The 21060-nt window shown below is 38.3% G+C and overlaps 1 protein-coding gene across 6 annotated transcripts in view; it reads right to left on the bottom strand.

Moving 5' to 3' along the window:
* The window catches only part of DOCK4 (dedicator of cytokinesis 4), a 435612-nt gene that overhangs the window by 211961 nt on the left and 202591 nt on the right, over positions 1-21060 (bottom strand). For all 6 annotated transcript variants that reach the window (XM_058528497.1, XM_058528508.1, XM_058528478.1 and 3 more), the window contains one exon: positions 13845-13996. In XM_058528497.1, coding sequence (XP_058384480.1) covers positions 13845-13996 — 152 coding nt within the window. The remainder of the gene's footprint in view (positions 1-13844; positions 13997-21060) is intronic.

A 21060-nucleotide genomic window follows, 5' to 3' on the forward strand; every position in this document is an offset into this window, starting at 1 on the left:
GAGATTTCACTGCTGGAGAAATTTAGTGTCCACCTGAAATCCATGTGAGCCATTATAAATCACTATATTATAAATCAATAATGACAAATTCTTTCTTCGGAAATAATAAAAAAAAAATCACAATTATTTATTATTTATAACCTGCCTTCTTCTAAGAAAGATTGGAGGAAACCAAGATAATAAAATAAGAGTATAAATCAGCATCCCCAGAATGGCCCCTGGGGAAAAACAGTACAAGTAAATATATACCCTGTGCTAGGCAGTGTGACATATGCTTTACATGGATTTTCTCATTTCATTCTCACGACCTCCCTATGAGGTAGGAACCACTCTCATCCCCATTTTACATATGAGAAATCCAGGACTTGGAGATATTAGGTAAGCTGGCAAAGTTGCAAGGTTTGTCAAGGATGGAGCCAGGAAATTAACTTCCAGGGTCTGACTCCAGAGTCTCAAGCTCTTAACCACAATGCTACGTTGTCTCTAAAAGAACAGAGCACCTTGAAATGGACAAAGAGCAAAACTAACCATGTCATGTCAACCAAGGGTTTTTATTGTGAATATTTTCAATAAAGTAAAAATAATAATTAAAAACACATGAAGCTGAAAGAAAAAAAATAAAGCCACAAACATATCTGTGTTTAGGGAGTTTATGTCTGTGAACCCGCTCAGCTGCATTACTGACATTTTGATGTACTCCAAAAGACCTCTGATAATGAAGAATGTATTCCAACAGCACAGTTTGGTAGAAAAGTTCTTACCAGTGATGCAAATAATGTAGGAGGCATAGTAGGGATCTGAAGACCCTAATGGCTTCTCTTCCCCTTCTCAGCAGGAGAGGATGCTTCTATTTTCCTGCCCCTCCTTCTATCATAACCACTCAGAAGCAGTCACACTTCTGTAGGAAAGGCCCTACCTGGGATCTCAGAGGCCTCCAGGCCAGATGTGGGAGGGTCCTCCCAGGCTTCTGAGCAATCACATCAAGTGGCTCTCCCATAGGGTGAGGACAATTGGTGGCCTCCGGAGAGCAATGAACCTACAGTTAGAAATGGCCAATACCAAGGAGACTTTTATATTTTTATATTTCTCTATATGGATTCTTGTTTATCACTCTATAGCTCCCCTCTCACAAGATGCAAAACTGCCTAGCGATTTAATGTATGTGAAAGTTACATGTGTACTTTATCCAAAAATATATGACTGGGTAATATCTTGGGTTGCAACATGTGGTGTGAAAGATTAGGAGTCTCATCAATCTACAAAAAATTACAAAGAATACTTCTAAAATCATTTTGAACAGTTAAATTATTGAAATAAACTTACCGTCTCCAAAAGTAACAGTAACAAAGAGAGAGAAAACATTTAGATGGTCATGTTCTGGTAAACGAATCTGGAAAAGAACTGAACTCTCTAGTCCTTTTACACTCCTCCTTTATAAAACAATTTTACCAAAAAATACTCCATGTAGCATCTTTGAAAAAGCAAAGTCACTTGTCTTACATTTAACTATGCTGTTTGTGAGGATAGTAATTAATATCTATTCTATACTGAGTGGGAGTGAAGGGAGATGCTCTAGGAGCCATGCAGGAAACAGAGGGAGCAAGAAGACGGAAAGGGAATCGTGAGAAGAGCTGAGAGATTGGTTCAGCTGTGCTGACTCTAGAGCCTCTAAATCAAGAGAATACAAATATAAGGTGATGTCAATGCTTCTATTTTACTGCTTCTCCTGCATTTTCTCAAGTGCTCTCTGATCGACTAATAGTGCATGATGCTTCCAACAGTCTGTGCAGGGAACTGTTACGTGTTCTTTCCTAGGATGAGTGGCACAGAACAACTCAAAATGGGAAAGCTCAAGCAGCATTCTCAATTGTAGTAACGCCCCCAGGAGCTGGCGCCACTGCAGTCCAGGCAAGACTCTCCGGAGAAGGAGTGCTGGCTAGGGTGGCCGCTGGACCAAGAGCTCTGGTGCTCACTATGGCACAGAAGGATGAAAGGAATGCTCAGTGGTAAACAGAAGAGACCCACTAGCCTTGTCATCCAGGGGCTCCTAACCTGACTATGTACAACGTTCTCCTGGGGAGCTGTATACAGCCCAGGCCCTACTCTGGAGACCCTGATTTACTAGGTCAAGACGGACCTAAAAGCTCCATATATGTTCAAAAGCTCAGTCATGTTTAAGGACCGCTGTTTTGCTGACTGTCTTTTATGACAGTCATATATATCAGAAAAAGGCAACAAATGTCTGATACCTTCAGGTCAAAGACTTTTGCCCTTTCTTCTCCCAACCATGTGACTGATACAAACAACAGAGTTTTTCCCTGGCAAAAAATGAAAGCAACTCCTCAAGCAAGTCTTCCGAGATAAAGCTATTAATGTGCTTTCTAATTTTAAAACTAAAGCAAACTTAGGGTCATGAGCTCTTCTGATTAAAAGGAAATAGGAAAGAGGATGATCCTTGATACCAGAGTTTCCGTAGTCATCTAACTAAAGAGCAGACAGACCCTGAGTTTTCTTTTTTCAATATTAATGTCAAGCCCAGATTTACTTTACAAATATTTGAGGGTTGAGGGACTAAGCAGCCAGATAATGTGACGGCTTTGTTAGGACAGTAAAGGACTTGGCTTTAGTTGAATGATATAAGAGGAGATGATTTTTTAAACTATAGTCAACTCTGTTGCCAATTTTGAACATCAAGCTGATTCTTTCTTACTACTTAGGGTGATTTAAAACCACTTCATGTTATTTTTCCTGTCTGAGAATAAAGCTATCCGAATCAGAACTCTTTCCAGGAAGATAACACTCAATGAAAAAAAAGGAATGCAACACTTTTTAAAGCTATAAATAAGTGATGTACAGATCACCTGCTGTTTCACATTGCCTGTGCTATTACCAGACCAAACAAGTGACTGATGAATTAAGGAAATGATTTGGATTCACTGTTGATTTGAGAAAAACAGTCATGACTATAAGTTCAGAAGACTTGAGACCCTACAAATCCCAAAGTTGAATTCAAGAAAAATCCTTAGAAACAGCTATCCTGTTTGGCTGTACAATTCAGGACAATACTTGCTTGCATCTATCTCTACAGAACTCATTAAGAATTTCACTAGAAAACAAGTTTCTCAGAAAAGTAACAGAAAGTAGGCAATGTTAGGATCTGGTCAACAGACACAGGGACCATGAAATAAGAAGGGCTGTATACAGGCAGAATGTCTTATGCTTATTCTTCTGGGAATTTACATAATTTGATCATTGTAAACATATATCTTTGACATTTCACAAGGGAGAAATCATTCTGATCTATATATGGTAATTATTCTGACCTTTCTAACAATGCCTCTTCATAGGGAAAGCATCTGTAATAAGGAATCTTGAAAATAAAGCAAACCTGAGCTCTTTATTAGTCTCTGGGTTGAAGCATGAAGTTCCTTGCAAAACCAAAGAAATCTTAAATTAAAACAGAATAAATAATAAAAATCTAAGTAATTCAAGCCTTGTAGAAACAATAAGTACAATAAATCTTTCATGCATTTATTATCTCAAAAAAAAGATGTTTTAAAACAAGTGTTAGGCACTGAAAAGGTTAGGAAGCATTGCTTTAGACATCACAAAAATTTTTGTGAAAACACAAAACAGCATATTGGTTACCATACAAAGAGATGGTATAGAAACTCTGGCCTTTAAAAATATTTCTTGACTTAAAGCCTAATAGTGTTTTGAATAGCAATAGAATGTAAGTTCTGAGAGGGCAGGAATTTTTTTTCTCCTGTTTTATTCATTGGTGTGTCCCCAACGCCCAGATCAGCATCAGGCCCTGAGGAGGAGAGCAATATTTGTTCACTGAATGAATGAACATCAATATATTCAACAGCAGTAGTGTGAAATCTATGATGCTCAATGGAAATAAAATGAAGAAGCAGTCTCTGTTTAACTTGTAGTCAAAAATCTCTAAATAGAAATACTTAGGAGAAGACACTATGTATTTATCTGCCAATTTTTATTCACTTTTTTTTAGCAGGACAGTTTTTGCAAATGATGGTCCCCTAGAGACATGTCGGAGAACATAGTTCTGATTAACACAGAATAACATGAAAACAACTCCATAAACATTTCTGATGCCCTGAACACCTTGATTTTTCCCTCTTATTAATAAGCACATCTGCAGTGGAATAGAAGGATGATAGCAAAAGTGAAGACAATAACGGCACGACTTGTTAATGCTTTGCCTCACCAACAATGAAAGACTTGTAAGCTTCCTTTAACTGCATCAGTGCTTACCCTGCAAGGTAACGGAATTTACTCTGCAAGGTGCGGGGAACACAAAGATGATGAGAGGCTTACCCTCAGAAAAGGAGCTAACGAGGGCCGTATCATTAATAATTCCTTTGTCAATATTGAATCATCTTACAACATAAATGGCACTGAATACCAAAGAAGTCCTTGAAAGGTGGGTTGCTATTTGTGATGGTAACTTATTCAGCAGGGAATTTAGGAAAACTAAATTAATCTGAATTCCCTCTAGGCAGCAGACGTGGCAGAGGAGGAAAGACAGAGATGACCAGAATCCCAGTGAAAAGAACACCAATCTGGTCATCTTTTAAAACACAGGAATAGGAGTGAAAGGGCCTTCTGATCACATTTTAAAACACTGCACTATTTAAGTAAAAAGAGACAAGTAGCCTGAATAATTGCTTAGAGCTAAAGGGAAAGAGAAAGCCAGTTCACAATCCATTTACTCTGTGAGTTTTTGGTTTTCTGCCACTTTGAATTTCCAGCCACTTATTATTACAATAATGCAGTAATTTACAATTTCAAAAATAATTGAAATTGTATGGCTCTTAAAACACTACAGTGAAAAAGAGTGGATCACTTCTACCCTGGGTGTTCTCAGCATGAATAAAGTTATTTCTTTGCTTGTTTTGTTTTAACTTAGATCCTCCTCCTGGTCTGTTTCTTAAAATCTCTCCTATTAATGACATCACCACATCTCTGAAGCAATTATTTGTTTTTGCTATGTGACACAGAAGTGTGACCAAAGGAGAGTAAAGCACAAAATCTGATTAACTTCAAAGTGACAACAATCCCCATTTTCATGCACCTGCTGGAAGAATCAAATGAAGAAGAGAGAGAGTGGAAAGCAGTAGTGTCTTTTAACAGGAGGCCCGAGGGAAGGTCACTTCGGGTCACTGATGTACAGACACCCACAGTGAGATCCCTGCCAGCATGTCTAGACACAGCAGGAAACGCTCTGGGCCGTATGGAATAGTTGATATTGCCACAATCCAAGGAGGATCTCTGAACACCTCCTTCATCTATTTTTGTTCTCAGAGTTATGTTCCCTGCACGTATGGCCAGTCAGACTTTTTGTCACTTTGCTTTGCAAAGGTTACAATTTGGAGGTCATTTTATAACATAAAACTATAAAGAGAGATCTATGCCAACAATCTTTCAACGTTCAAAACAATAAATGCTCCTAATTTATGTAAAAGTATAGATGCTGAACTTGTGTGATCACACTATAATAAGTTGTAAATGATGTATGAAATGAGAAATTCTAGCACAGTGCTCAGAGAATTAAAAAACCATATCTGCTCTCTTCACTGTGTTATGTACTACAATATACACACAAAAATATTAGCATTTTTCCTAGAGTGGGCTGAAGAACTATTTTCTCTGATTGCTCTGGTCTGTAAGTTCTGGAAAAATTTTCCCAATAACTGAGTTTTTTCAAAAGAGACATGAGTTCTTTAATTTCCTCTAAAAAATGAAAAGGCCATTAGATCATGTCAGCCTCTGAAGAGACCTACTAGAAGCTATGGTTGTAATTTCTTTGATTCTCTGAACCATTACGCTAGATTCCTGATCTTCCCATTCTTTTCCAACTGTGATGTTTCAGCCTCAACTCCACCACCTACTTATGATCCCTACTTCCTGAGCACCTCTGGCAAAAGCTGTCGAACTTGGGAGCCAGGATTCACAACTTGAGATGTCTCTGGCAGGGCCCTCGCTGCACTCATCAATTCTATTTGTCACTAACTCACTTCCTACCACACTTTTGCTCCAAGTACACTTACCTTGTTCCCGCAACTCACTTTCAGCCCTAAACTCCTTTTCATTCTCTCTTTTGCTCTCCAATGGCAGCTGATCTTGTTTCTCGACTTAGTTATAAAAGATCAAGGCCGCAAATTCAGTCGCTCTTTTCCATCTCAACATTTTATACCCATTTCACTGCCCTCACCTCCCTTCCTCTCATGTTAGAAGAAGTATCCTTCCTCTTTTTCAAAGTAGATTCCTTCACCTGTGTCCTGGATCCCTTCTGCCATTCGCTCCAGGATTCACCTTTAGATCTCCAGCAGGGCCTCACACTGCTGGCACACAACAGTCCCTCCCATGCACTTGCATAATGAATGAATGACAAACAAGGGAAGAGTTAGAGGGTAACATGCCATTCATACAACTGTTGCATTTTCTCACCTTTGAGAGGGCGAACCTATACTAATTCAGAGTTTCTGGGAAGGTGGTCCTCATGCAGACATAGGATTTTGCTTAAGCATGCAAGGTATTTCCTCTCACAGAATCCTCACTGATCTTTAAAAGCTGCCTAATTTGCTTTATATAAGAGTCAAAGTTTATGCTGCAAAGAGTCAAAGTTTATGCCTCAAAGGTAATATTATAATGTATGTGTTATATAACACTGAATGTCCTAGACTTTAGGAAAACAGTCCTCTTAAGTTTTGTCAAATACATTATCAAAAATATTATTCTCCATTCATAGGAATCTAGGAATATTATTCTAAGCAGCATGGAATCCAGACCATCTATGGGGCTAGTGACTAGACCAGACTAATACACCAGTCTTCTTTACAGAGACTGAAAATAATGCCTGCCCTCATTGCTTTGTTGCCCACATGCATAAAACATTAATCAATTTTAAGCAGGTAATTCACTAACCATACACACTATATGCTAAAAATTAAACCAAGAACCCACATACCTATAAGACGGAATCCCACAATCATTAATTTTGCCACACTTGCTCCTCTTATCTCTTTATTCTTTCTTCTTTTTTTTCCTGTTGCTGAAGTATTTTAAAACAAATCACATCCCTGATGCCATTTCACTTGTTTACTCATAAGTCTCTCTAAATCTTATGTAACTATAATAACATATACCTAAAACAATAATTCCTTGGAATATATGGTTTCTTTAAGAATTCAAGACCAAACACAACATATCATTTCTGCTTATGTTAAAGTATATGTCCTGTTGTGGTTTTTTAAAATCATCAACATTATAGGTAATATTTACAGACCAATTACCTGGTGTCAAGCATTACACCAAGAAGTATATGTATTATCTCAATTAATCTTTAAATAATCCCATGAGGAAAGTACTATTATAATCCTCATTTAGCAGACAGTTAACAGCCAGAAGAGACACAAATTAACTTGCCCCGGATGATGCAGCTACTGAATGACAAAGTCAAGATTTGAACCCAGACACTGACACCAGAGCTAGGCCACTATACCATATAGTGGTGCCTGCACAAGATACAGGAAGATATGTGTCTTGAGGATGGAGATAAATTCAGATATATTTCACAGTTCAGTATGAATCCATATAAAAAAAAATCTGTGCCTCACCAATAATATTCACTACTTATCTTTTTCTTAAATGACAGAATTGGAACAATAAATTGAAAAGAAGGTAATTGTGGGCAATATAAAATTTATATGGGAATGAAGCTTTTCAAGGAAAATGGGGAGTTTACTTGTGTGATGGTAGAAAAACATACATAACTTCAGGAAAGTATGTGAATAAGGTACCAGCAGAAAGCAAGCTTTATCTGAATTTAACTATTACAAACAGACTTTTTATATTTAATCACCAGGATAAGACTTTTTCCAGAAGTACTACCCTGCTGCTGTTTTCTCAATAAAAGCCCATGCCAGCAGCATGCATGCATGAGCAGCGCTACACTGGAGGCACTTCCGTCCTATTAACCATATTCTCTGATGAGAATGAAATACAGTAATGGATTAGCCCTGAAACAAATTTATAATTTTAATTAACGAAGGCTTAGAATACATCACTAAAACAAAGTAACGAAAGTTATAAGCGAAGTAGTCAACCAGTGAACTATGTCGTTTTCACTGGCCCATATAATTTACAGCCTGCTGCAGATTAATTGACACATATCAATACAGGAAAGACAAGAATTAATACACACATTCATAACTGCACAGCCTATGGAAAGCATGTGACTATTTCTACCACCAAATCATGCAGTAGCTGATTTTTAATGCAAGCCAAAGGAGACATCTGTAGCATATAATGCTAAGTAGTTTGATTTCTTTATATTAAAAAAACTCTCTGATATTCCCAATCCTATATGTCAATTTACACACCTCCACACCCTTCCCTTTCTCTGGCCCATGGCTCATCTCACCACCTGCAATCCCAAGCTTGTTTCCTGATGCCTCCTAAGGGAGCTTGATCCACAATGACTTTCCCTCTCCCCTGAGTGTGGCCTCCCCCTTGTTACTGGATCCTTCCTGTCAATTCTCAAGAAGCTTGAGTCTCTCCCAATCCAGTTTATTAAAAGAACAGGGGCCGGGCCCGTGGCGTAGAGGTTAAGTGCGCGCGCTCCACTGCTGGTGGCCTGGGTTTGGATTCCGGGCGCGCCTCGACGCACTGCTTGTCATGCCATTGCTGCGGCAGCGTCCCATATAAAGTGGAGGAAGATCACAGATGTTAGCCCAGGGCCAGTCTTCCCCAGCGAAAAAGAGGAGGATTGGCATGGATGGTAGCTCAGGGCTGATCTTCCTCATAAAAGAAGAAAAAAAGAAGGAAAAAAAAAACTCTCAACAAACCCCTTACTACACATTGGTAAGTAAAAATTGGTTGAGGAAGAAAATAGGATATTATAAATATTGAGGATAATGAGAATGGGTGTAGGAAAGTGATTAAGAGTACTGATACCTGATCAGATTGCATGTGAAAACGGCAGCTCTACTACATACCAGCTGTGTGACCTTGGGCAAGTTATTAATCTCTCTGTGCCTCAGTTTCCCCATCTATAAAAAATGGGAATATTAATAGTACCTACCTCAGAGAGTTGTTATAAGGGATAAATAAAATAATAGTTTTTAAAGAGCTTAGAACAGTGCCTGGCACATCATAAGCATTATGTAAATCTTAGTTAAATGAATTGAATAGAATCCAACAAAATTACAGATGATATCTAGGGAAATGATTCCCTGACTTTTCCAGCTATCCTCTTATAGACTGGGGAAATTACAAACTTTCAACCACATAGATGCTCTCTAAAAATATTTTACTCATATAAAATTTAATTTGACAAACTTTTTTTTACTAATAAATTATCTTTTATAGTGAGAAATCACGTCAAGACTGTCCAAAACTCAAATAAATAAAAGTATGTTATTTTTGCTGATAGTTGAGTCCAATGTAGTTGTACCTGCAGGGGATTCTGGTTTGGTGCTGTTACACAAACAACTGAGGAAGGCAAACAGGAAAAGAAGTACAGAGTAGGTGTATGTGAGCAAGAATCTGTCAGAATATCACTAAATCTTTACCAATACCAAGAGGTCTCAGTGACACGCATCAGAGGCCTAACGTTCTGAGTCAACGTCAGGCAGAAATTATCTTGAGGTAAAATGAATGGGCTTTCTAAGTATGGCCCAACTTCGATGACAATTTGTTTCCAGTTTTTGTCGGAAAATGTACCCTCCCCGGTCCTGAGGGGATATCATGTGCTTCATTGTTCCACTGAGTGAACTGGAAGGGGATGATTTTCACATGTTGGCTCCTTGTGCATTTGACATCTCCAAGCACTGAATCTAAGACACTGATCACTGGCACATGCTAGGAGCCAAGGCTGCTGTGCTCTTCTTAAAGGATTCTGAGACAGCCTCAATCTGGAAAACCAATTTCTATGGCATAGAATATTTCTGAGGCTCTATATTAGTTTCAGTATTATCATTATTAATAATTTATAACAATGTATTATTAAGACTCTCAGTCTCTGAAGCTCTAACTCTGGCCAATAAAATCCTGCTCAACTATGGAAGCTTTCAGACAAATACTGAAGCACTCGAGGAGGAATGTGGCTGAGGCCAAAGGGGTGGTGTTTAGAGGGAGGCTTTGGGGCCAGACTGCCAACTTGCTGCTCTGCTCTGCCTCTTGCCAGTTCTGTCAGCTTAGGCAAGTTACCCAACCTTTCTGTGCCTTGGTTCTCTCACCTATAAAATCAGTGCTGAGAACATATTAAAAGCACTGAGAACGAAGTCTGGCAGATGGTTAGTGCTCAATAAATGCTGGCTGTTTGCTTCTTAGAGGAGGGAAGTTTAAAAAACAAGTCCTAACCAGTTGTCTGCCTTGGAGAGGAATGAACAATGACCTTTCCCAACCACTCCTCTACAGGCCTTGCACGCAGGGCCCCTCCACCTGCACCTGGACAACGTAACTCCTGTGATTCACGGGCAGGGCAATGCCAGAAAGATCAGACTTGGAAGTATTTTTATTTTTTGTAATTACTTAACTATACTCTCTTTTTTCTACTGATTTTCATGGTTTGGATTGGACTTTAAACTCTGAAAAAGAAAAAAATCAAATGATCCGGTTCTTTCAACAAATAAATCACAAGGAATTCAAGAGGGAGGGGGAACCTATAGCTGAAAAGTGACTTGCGAGACTTATGAACCGACTGCAATATGCGGACCTTATCTGCATCTTGTAAATTACAAATAACTTATGTGGAATTTGTAAAACAATATTTTTGAGTCAACAGGGGAGATCTGAATACTAATTGGAAATGGATATTTGAGGATGTTGAGAATACTAACCTTTTAGGCAGCAATTTCTTTAGAGTTCCCTTTTTTAGAGATACACCCTGAAATATTTACATTTGAAAATAATATGATGTCAGAGATTTGCCTCCAAATAATCTGGGGGCAAACAGGAGGACTGGAAAGGGATGTGGTTAAAACAAGACCAGCCCTGAGTGGACCACTGTTGAAGCTAGTGGTGGGTACATGAGGCTTCGCGACACTATTCTACTTTTTTATTATCTGCAAGTTTCTAAAATGAAAAGTTTAAAAAAGAAATACAAGTTGATTTTAAAATTCCCACACATCCCACACTGCATCCATTGTTGGGCATAAGAAGAAACACAACAATGCCTCAAAATCATATTTTACATTTATAATACCGTTCCTGAGAAGATGCAAATACTTGACACTCATTAGCTACGCCAGGCACAATGAAGGAAGCAAGACTCGTCACCAGCTTCAAGATGAGGGAAAAGACAGAGGTAAGTGAAGGGGTCAGGGCAGCAGCAGCCAATTGCAGAGACAAGAATCAAGCCCCGTCTTCAGATCAGTGCATCCTAAGGTCTCTTCAAAAGCTAATGGTGACACTGCCCTGTGCAATTTGAACCAAAGCTACTGACAGCAAGGTTTTGAACACTCCCTAAAAGAATAATCACTGTGCTGAGGCCTCAGAATGGCAAGAAAGTAAATGTGACACTGTTCCAAACACCTAGTAAGCATATATTTTCTTTCTTACTCATTCTTTTGCTAATCATCTTTATGGTGATTATGAGATTGGGAGGTGAGAGCCGATGGCCACACTCAGTGAGTAGAGTAGAAGCAGGGGAGAGGGATTCAGTCTTGATTTCTCCTAGGGTCATTATAAATCAGGTGGGATACTAGAGGAGAATGTGTGTGACAGAGGGAAGGGGGGGTGGTGACAAATAAGGGGGAGGGGAGAGGGAGGAGGAGGGAAGAGAAAGGGAGATGGGGAGAGGAGAGGAGAAGGTGGTGGGTACACAGGGCAGCCCAACCACATCACAGAGCAGGAAAAAGGCCCAGCCCCTGGTCTGAAATTGGGGACCACAAAAACAATATTATGGAGACCATGCACCCAGGTTATCTTCCTACTTTCACCAAGTAAACAGATATAAAACAAGGGAAACTCGATCAACACCTAAAAGGATGTTTTAGGAAATTTGAAAATGTTTATAATAAGACAAAACTCAGAGACAAGCTAATATTAATTCCAAATTAATGCAATACGATATTGTGCAATTTGAATATTAGTGGCAAAGGGCACTTTGTATTTCTCAAAAGCTTTAGCTTAATAGGAATAAGCAAAAGAGTGACCTCATTTCTCCCTTTTACATTCCACATAGTTTGCAAAATATTTTAGAGACCATATCTTATACAGACAGTTATGAAGAATTTTGTTAAACTAGACTACTTGGAAACCAAGCTCTCTAAGACACACTTCAGTATGTAAGCAGGTATCATTTCTAAATAATCTTTCAAATTTCTAAAGCAAGTGCTAAGCTGTAACTTGGATCTGTTGTTCATGCCTTTATTTTCCCTTTTTAGTAGTGATGATTTGTGAAGGGAGAAAGGTTTTCTAACTCACTGATTCATTTCCTCCCATAGCGTACAAAGTAGATTTTAAAACTGTATGACCATTGTTATTTCCACACCTCATAAATTCTGTCCTTGCTGCATAAAAATTCACCTTTAAATTCTATAGACACAGTCTACTGTCAAGAAATAGGAAGTACGCTTACTAATAGGTAATGACTAACATATAAATTAATTCACCACAGATTTTATGGCTATAAATACATTAAAAATAAATTTCACACATACTTCTAGAAAACAAATATTTTTACCAGAAAAGAAATACTTAGGACTATTTTGTGCCTACAAAACAATATATATGGCTCAGTATTAATTAAAATTGTCAGCATTGGGGCCGGCCCAGTGGCGTAGTGGTTAACTTCGCATGCTCCACTTCGGTGGCCCGAGGTTCACTGGTTTGGATCCTGGGCGCGGACCTATGCACCACTCATCAACCCATGCTGAGGCGGCGTCCCACATAGAGGAGCTACAACTCTACAACTATAATACACAACTATGTACTGGGGCTTTGGGGAGAAAAAAGAAAAAAGAGGAAGATTGGCAATAGATGGTAGTGCAGGGCCAATCTTCCTCAAAAAAAAAATTGTCAGCATTTATTTTAGTATTTTTTTAAACCATAGTACAGTTGGGTCATTATATTTGATTTGTGTGATATAATTTTAATTCTAAACTTAAAATTTTTAATGTAAAAGATGGTGTGCTGTGTGCTCAACTTCAATAAAAATTAAAAAATTTTAAAACATTAAAAAAAGTATCAACAAAAGTCAAGACTTTTGGATAACAACCAAAACGTCCACTGTAAGTTTTTCCTACATATTGAAAACTTGCCTTAAGAGAACTGCAACAGGCAGAACTCAGAGAACGGAGAAAGGGGAATAAAAACGTAAAAACTGTATATTTCACAGCTTTGAAATTCTACGGGAGGTTTCCACGTATTTAGTCATCTCTTGATACCATCTGATGCAGACAGGATTAGAATAATGTAATTGCTGACTGAAAATTTGAAAAATACAATGTGTTGACCCAGATAAGCAAACTTCATATTTTAGAGAAATTATGTCTTCCTTGAATTATCAATACAAAGTAACTCAAACAAATAACAAACCTGATATTAATGCCATACTTTCATTTAATAATAATTATTACGGTTCTACAGCCCTTTTGAGTCTTTCAAAGAACTTTCGCATGCATCATCCCATCTAACTTGTGTGGAAATCTCCAGAGGGTATGCAGCCTAGATATTCACAGAGTTCCAGAGAAGAGAAAACTGAGGCTGAGAGAGGAAAAGTGTACAAGGTCATATATCCTAAAGCATGCCAATTACCAATATCCACCATTCCAACCTTAAGAAATCCAAGTCATGTCTCCACGTGCAGTTACCTGATTGGTCGATTCTCTTTACTGTCAAAGAGTGAGAAGATGACCTCGAGCTCCTCCCCCAGATTGGAACACATGAGGCTCTTCATCTGCACGAAGAGGTGGTGACTGCTGGCCTGCACTGGGGTATCTTTCTTCCGATGTCGATGCTCCATCTGAATGACACCCCCCAACCAAAACATGATCAGCATGAACTGAAGAAAATAATGAGACCCAACAAACTGGTTGGCTATGGTGTGATTATGATGTCCTGTGCTGTAAATTTTTTTTTTTTTTTTTGCTTTGGATTTGGTATTTAACTGGATGTTAAGTTCCAAATTTTCTTCCAACTTCTGAAATAAGAAACTATGAAGTTCGCAGACCATCAAGAAATCTTGCCTTAAGAACACATTCTTTAATCATTAATTTAAAATTATACCAACTCACTGAGTAGATTCAGGTAGCATGAAGTTCAAAGGATTCTATTGTTCCCTTATCAACTCCCAAGGTGAGAACAAATTATTAGTCATGTTTAAAAAATCAGACTAAATTATATCTAACTGATCATTTCACTGATGGTAGCTGAACAACTCAGCTATGACTTCACATTTCTCATAATTAAAAGTTCTTTTAAAGTACACTGAATTGCAAAATTGTGGTAGTTTTCTGAGACAGGCTGTGGCAAATGATATTCAATCACTAGAGCAAAAAAATGTTTCTAACTTGCTGTTGAGCTATAGAGAGGCAGACCTAGGAAAGGTAGTGAGGTGTAGCATCTGTGTTCATCTCTCCTTCTGTTCTCAATGCAGCCAGCCTAGGCTATATTCGGGAGGCAGGACCAGAAGTGAAAATTTCCACATGTTGAGGGAGGAAAGGAATCACCTATGGTTCCAGGGGTGAGGAGAACATGGGGATCACTCATTCAACACACATTTGTTAAAAATCTATTATGTTTCAAGCACTGGGAATGCAATTTTGAGCAAAAACAGAAATAGCTCACACCTTCATGGAGCTTATCTATTAGGGGGCGCACCATCAACAAAATCGTCACACACACAGATATAAAACTGCAACTGTGATGAATGGAGGGGAAAAACCAGATTATCACAAGAATCTATAAGGGGGGATTTGACTTGTGTCTGGACAGTCATAGAAGGCTTCCTGGGAAAGTGACACTCTAGCAGAGAGCTAAAGAGTGAGCAGGAATTATGAACCAGTTAGGACAGTGTCTTTCAAACTACCTGCAGCAAAGGACCATGTTGTTTTTCCCCCTGACCCATGGCAGACTGATATTTTCATAAGATACAATAAAAATGCCATGGTAATGTCAAAACGTTACAAAGGTTTCTAAACATTCACCTGCCATTTTTGTACTTGGACCAGTCACAAACAGTTGACGGTCCAGCTAGTTCCTGGCCCACACTTTGAGTAGAACTGACTCAGGATAAAAGAAGAGGGAAGACAGATACACAGGCTTGTGTATTAACAGAACAGGTGCTAAGAATGTGGAGGATTATTGCTTTCATGACACAGACTACTAAATGAGGTTACCTCTTTTAGATCACTCGACAATTAAAAAAAAATAGCTCGGGGATTAACTCCATAGTAATGGAGTCAGACCCTTTGCTTGGGTTTAAGGTACATAACCCCATTTCTACATTAGCCATCTTTTTATGTTTCTAAGTATAGTTCAAAAACCACTGACTGACCAACATTTAAAGGCGAAAACTGCTGTCTAAGGTTACAGCTGTAAATGCAGCAGCATAAAGTTTTTTCATGCTTTTATCTTTTTTTTTTGCTGAGGAAGATTCGCTCTGAGCTAACATCCACTGCCAATCTTCCTCTTTTTGGATGTGAGCCGCCACCACAGCATGGGCACTGACAGACGAGTGGTTTAGGTCCGTGCCGAGGGACCAAACCTGGGCTGTCGATGTGGAGCGCACAGAACTTAACCACTAGGCCACTGGGGCTGGCCCCATGCTTTTATCTTTTAATCTGAACTACTCGAAAAGTACACAGTTAAAAAATGCAATGAACCAAATGCATCTATAATCATTGTATACTCAACAAGTACACTGGACACTTCCCTGTAAAAGTGAAGAGTAAATACATTTTCTTTCCAAGTGGACCTCAGCATTGTGGTATGTTTGGGCCACAATTACTAGAAATGGCTTCCTGCAGAGAAATATTCTAAGTGTAGAAAAAAGCATAATTCTGCCTTGTTTTCTATGAAGGTTGTTCTATTTTGTGCTTTAGAAATTCTTTTCACCAGGGCAAAAGCAGCATCATACATTCATAAAACTACATCTCTTTAACTCACTAAGAAGCTTTTTATTTTCTGCAATTGCTAACTTATTTACTGATTTACTTAAAATTTCAGGGTAACATAGCATAAACTACTATGAAGAAATGAATGACTACTAAAGGCCAGAGGTGGAAAAACAGATACAAAAACTTTATGAAAAGAACAGACCTCAAGGAGGCGTCTGGTCTTGACTTCCAACAGTGCAAAGTTCCTACCATCAAGCATGACATTTACTAAAAACCGAGGGAAAAAATTAGCTCCCTTACTCGTGCAAAGAATCCAATATATCTAGATCAGTGGTTCTCAACCTTGGCTGCACTTTAGAATCATCAAGAGAGCTTTTAAAAAATACTTATGCCCAGGTCCTATCCCAGAACAATTAAATTAGAATTTCTAGGGGATGGGGGGCCAGACAGTGGTAGTTTTAAAAGCTCCCCAGGTGATTCTAATGTGTAATGAGGGTTGAGAATCACTGATTGAGATCATATGCAGAGAGAGGCAAACCACAGCTGACTGAAAAATGTATAGTCACATCTTTTGTGTAATTACTGCCTTGGAACCTTCAGTCTTTGCACACATGCTAGTAATCAGCCTCCTGATTCTTCCCTTTGTACATGTGACGTGGATCCTGACAAATGGCACTGCAATCTCTGGCTCTGGAATCTTCCCTCTCCCCTCACCCACCATTTTTCCAGGTCTGGAATGGATTTGGATTTAAGTAGATTATGATTACTTGTTTATCTCTTGGTAATTCACTACTTTGGGGAATGGCTAAAAATATCTCCGTGAAAATACCCTTAACAATAACAAAATTAAAAAGGCATGTTCACACTTGAAGAGCTATAATTTGGTAGTTATAACACATAGACAAAAATCCATTTCGGAAATAACTGATGGTTAAAAAAGCTCCTACCAGTTACTCTAAATGTGCTTACAGTTTAACTAGACCTTTGATTAGGAAAAGAAACAGATTCATTCCAAAGATTTATTTAAGTGACGCAAATTTTTAATCCTCATATAATGCATAAATTACTCGGTGAATAGTCCACACCAGGGTTTTTCAACTTCAGCACTATTGACAATTTGGGCCGGTATTTCTCTGTTGTGGGGGCTTGTCCTGGGCTTTGAAGGAAGTGTAGCAGCTTTCTCTGGCCTCTACGCATCAGATGCCAGGAGCACCCTGCCCCCACCCCATACCATCCCCAATTGTGACAACCAAAAATGTCTGCAGACATTGTCAAATGTCCCCTGTTCCCTGTTTGAGAACCTACTAAAGATCACAAAGCAAACAGCTAACGTGATCTTATAAAACCAAGAAAGATTCCTAAAAAGATACTCTGCATGCACAAATAACCAGAGAATCCAGCTAAGAAGGTTCTCTCTATTTACAGAAGGATTGAGATCTGGCCTTTGGCAGTAAACCAAATGTTCCAAGTGGACATGTGTTAACACTGTGCAGTTTAGCACTTTTTACTGCTTAGATGAACACAATTAGGTGAGAAAGATCTGCTAACAGGGCTCTCAAAAACCTAAAGCAAGACATTTTTTCCTAATGATGCAATATGGATTTAGTAAGACACAAACACCTGTTTCAAAGACGACATGGAGAAGACATAGTAAAAGGAGAGAAGTGGCAACAATTAATCAAACATCCTCTGTTGGGGCATTTTACCTGCATGCCATAGTCCTTGATCTATAAGTGACAATAAATTGCAAAAACAACAAGAACAAGAGATTGGTGGTGGTGCCTGCCAACTCTCCCTGGTAAAGTCAATACAGTCAGTCACTTCTATTTTGCACAGAGAAAAAGACCAGTGCTACAGAGAATCTGATTATTGCGAGGACAGAATGTAAACAGGAACTTAAAGCTACGTTAAAGAAGAAAGCTATAATCATTTGGATTTTTCATGGGCTACTGTCTTTGCTTTAGAAACAGTAAAATATAACCACTACCGAGGAGAAACTAAATTTTCATGTAAAAAATCACAATGTTTAATTTTCCTCATCCGTAAAATGAAGATTTGGGACTAGGATTTGAGCTATAAAATACTAAAAATCCCTTCCAATGGCAGTCATTGCTAATCAGTCACAGCCCAGATAAGACCCCAGAATCTTATCAACGTAGTACTCCCAGCAGCCACCACTAACAAATTGGAATGTTGAAAGAGATGAAATTAATTTGTCATCTTACATATGACATTAAGTGAAAAGAACAGAGATAAAATTACATGTATACACAATCAAACTAGGGAAAATAAAATGTATTTGTATCAGACATTGTTAGTTGTCTATCAAATATTTGATATCCATAGCTAAATATGGGGATGTGACCATGTTCTGGCCAATGAAAGGTAAGTGCAAGTGTTGTATGGAATTTCCAGGAAGGCTCATTAAAGTAGTTGAATTAACTGAGAAGAACCTGTCTCTTTTCTACTGCTGGAGAGCAGATGTAATGGCTAGAGCTCTTGCAGCTATATTGTACTTTGAAGTATCCTTAATGATGGAAGTCATGCACTGTATAGCAGAAAGATAAGAGTCTGTACTGCTTTTGACCTCAGGAAACCACAACAAGGCCCAAACTTCTGGCTTACATATTGTGAGAGAGAAATAAATTTCTATCATGTCTAAGCTTCTACTATTTATATATTTCATGGAACACAGCCAATCTAATCTTAAGATATAGCATATAAGGTATCAATTATTCTTGCCACCTTGCCTCTCTAATAAGGATGAAATGAGGAAGATGAGAAAGGAATGAAAATCGACTGAATACTTGGGTGCTTTGCAAACATTATCTGTCAAGGAAAGGCATTTTACATGCATTTCTTACTTAATCTTCATAAAGAACATGATAAGAATTATTTTCCCATTTAATAGATGAAGAAACTGAAGCTCTGAGAGAGTAAACAATAAGTCCAAAATCACAGAGCTGGTAAAAGGAAGAGACGGAATTCAAATCTAGTTTTTTGGATTTATACCCATGGTCTTTTCATAATACCATAATGACTTCAAAAACAGTGACTGATTGCTTATTAAGTGCAAAGCACTGTACAAGATTACGTTGGGCTTAACAGAGGAAGTAAGTATAAGACAGTGCCTATTGTTTCTCTTGCCCGGTCAGACATGGTGTTTGAAAAGATGTTGCTAAGACTGATGTCGAAGAGCGTACTGTCTATGTTTTCTTCTAGAAGTTTCACAGTTTCAGGTCTTACATTCAAGTCTTTAATCCATTTGGAGTTAATTTTTGTGTACGGTGTAAGGTAAGGGTCTACTTTCATTTTTTTGCATATGGCTATCCAGTTTTCCCAACACCATTTGTTGAAGAGACTTTCTTTTCCCCATTGTATGTTCTTGGCTCCTTTGTCAAAGATTAGCTGGCCATAGATGTGTGGGTTTATTTCTGGGCTTTCGATTCTATTCCATTGATCTGTGTGTCTGTTTTTGTGCCAGTACCATGCTGTTTTGGTTATTATAGCTTTGTAGTATATTTTGAAATCAGGGAGTGTGATACCTCCAGCTTTGTTCTTTTTTCTCAGGATTCCTTTAGCTATTCGGGGTCTTTTGTTGTTCCATATAAATTTTAGGATTCTTTGTTCTATTTCTGTGAAAAATGTTGTTGGAACTTTGATAGGGATGGCATTGAATCTGTAGATTGCTTTAGGAAGTATGGACATCTTAACTATGTTAATTCTTCCAATCCAAGAGCACGGAATATCTTTCCATTTCTGTGTGTCTTCTTCAATTTCTTTCAGAAATCTTTTATAGTTTTCGGTGTACAGATCTTTCACCTCTTTGGTTAAGTTTATTCAAACACCACATCTGACCGGGCAAGAGAAACAATAGAAAAAATAAACAAACGGGACTACATCAAACTAAAAAGCTTCTGCACAGCAAAGGAAACCATCAACAAAACGAAAAGACAACCTAACAATTGGGAGAAGATATTTGCAAACCATACTTCTGATAAGGGCTTAATCTCCAAAATATATAAAGAACTCATGCATCTCAACAACAAAAAAACTAACAATCCAATTAAAAAATGGGCAAAAGACCTGAACAGACATTTCTCCAAAGAAGATATACAGATGGCCAACAGGCACATGAAAAGATGTTCAAAATCACTATCAGGGAAATGCAAATCAAAACTACAATGAGATATCACCTCACACCCATCAGAATGGCTATAATTAACAAGACAGGAAACAACATGTGTTGGAGAGGATGTGGAGAGAAGGGAACTCTCATACACTGCTGGTGGGAGTGCAAACTGGTGCAGCCACTATGGAAAACTGTATGGAGATTCCTCAAAAAATCAAGGATAGAACTACCATATGATCCAGCTATTTCACTGCTGGGTATTTATTCAAAGAACTTGAAAACACCTATTTGTAAAGGTACATGCACCCATGTGTTCATCGCAGCGTTATTCACAATAGCCAAGACTTGGAAGCAACCTAAGTGCCCATCAAGGGACGAATGGATAAAGAAGATGTGGTATATATACACAATGGAATACTACTCAGCCATAAGAAACGATGAAATCCAGCCATTTGTGACAACATGGATGGACATTGAGGGTATAATGCAAAGTGAAATAAGTCAGAGGGAGAAGGTCAAATACCGTATGATTTCCTTCATTAAGTAGTAGATAATAACAACAATAAACAAACACATAGGGACAGAGATTGGATTGGTGGTTACCAGAGGGGAAGGAGGGAGGGAGGAGGGTGAAAGGGATAATTCGGTACATGTGTGTGGTGATGGGTTGTAATTAGTATTTTGGTGGTGAACATGATGTAATCTATGCAGAAATAGAAGTACAATGATGTACACCTGAAATTTTTACAATGTTATAAACCAATGTTACTGCAATAAACAAAAAATTTAAAAAAAGACAGTGCCTACGCTGAAGAAACTTCAAATGGAGTAAGAGAT

This window comes from Diceros bicornis, chromosome 3 (genome assembly GCF_020826845.1).
Source record: "Diceros bicornis minor isolate mBicDic1 chromosome 3, mDicBic1.mat.cur, whole genome shotgun sequence".
Lineage (NCBI taxonomy): Eukaryota > Metazoa > Chordata > Mammalia > Perissodactyla > Rhinocerotidae > Diceros > Diceros bicornis.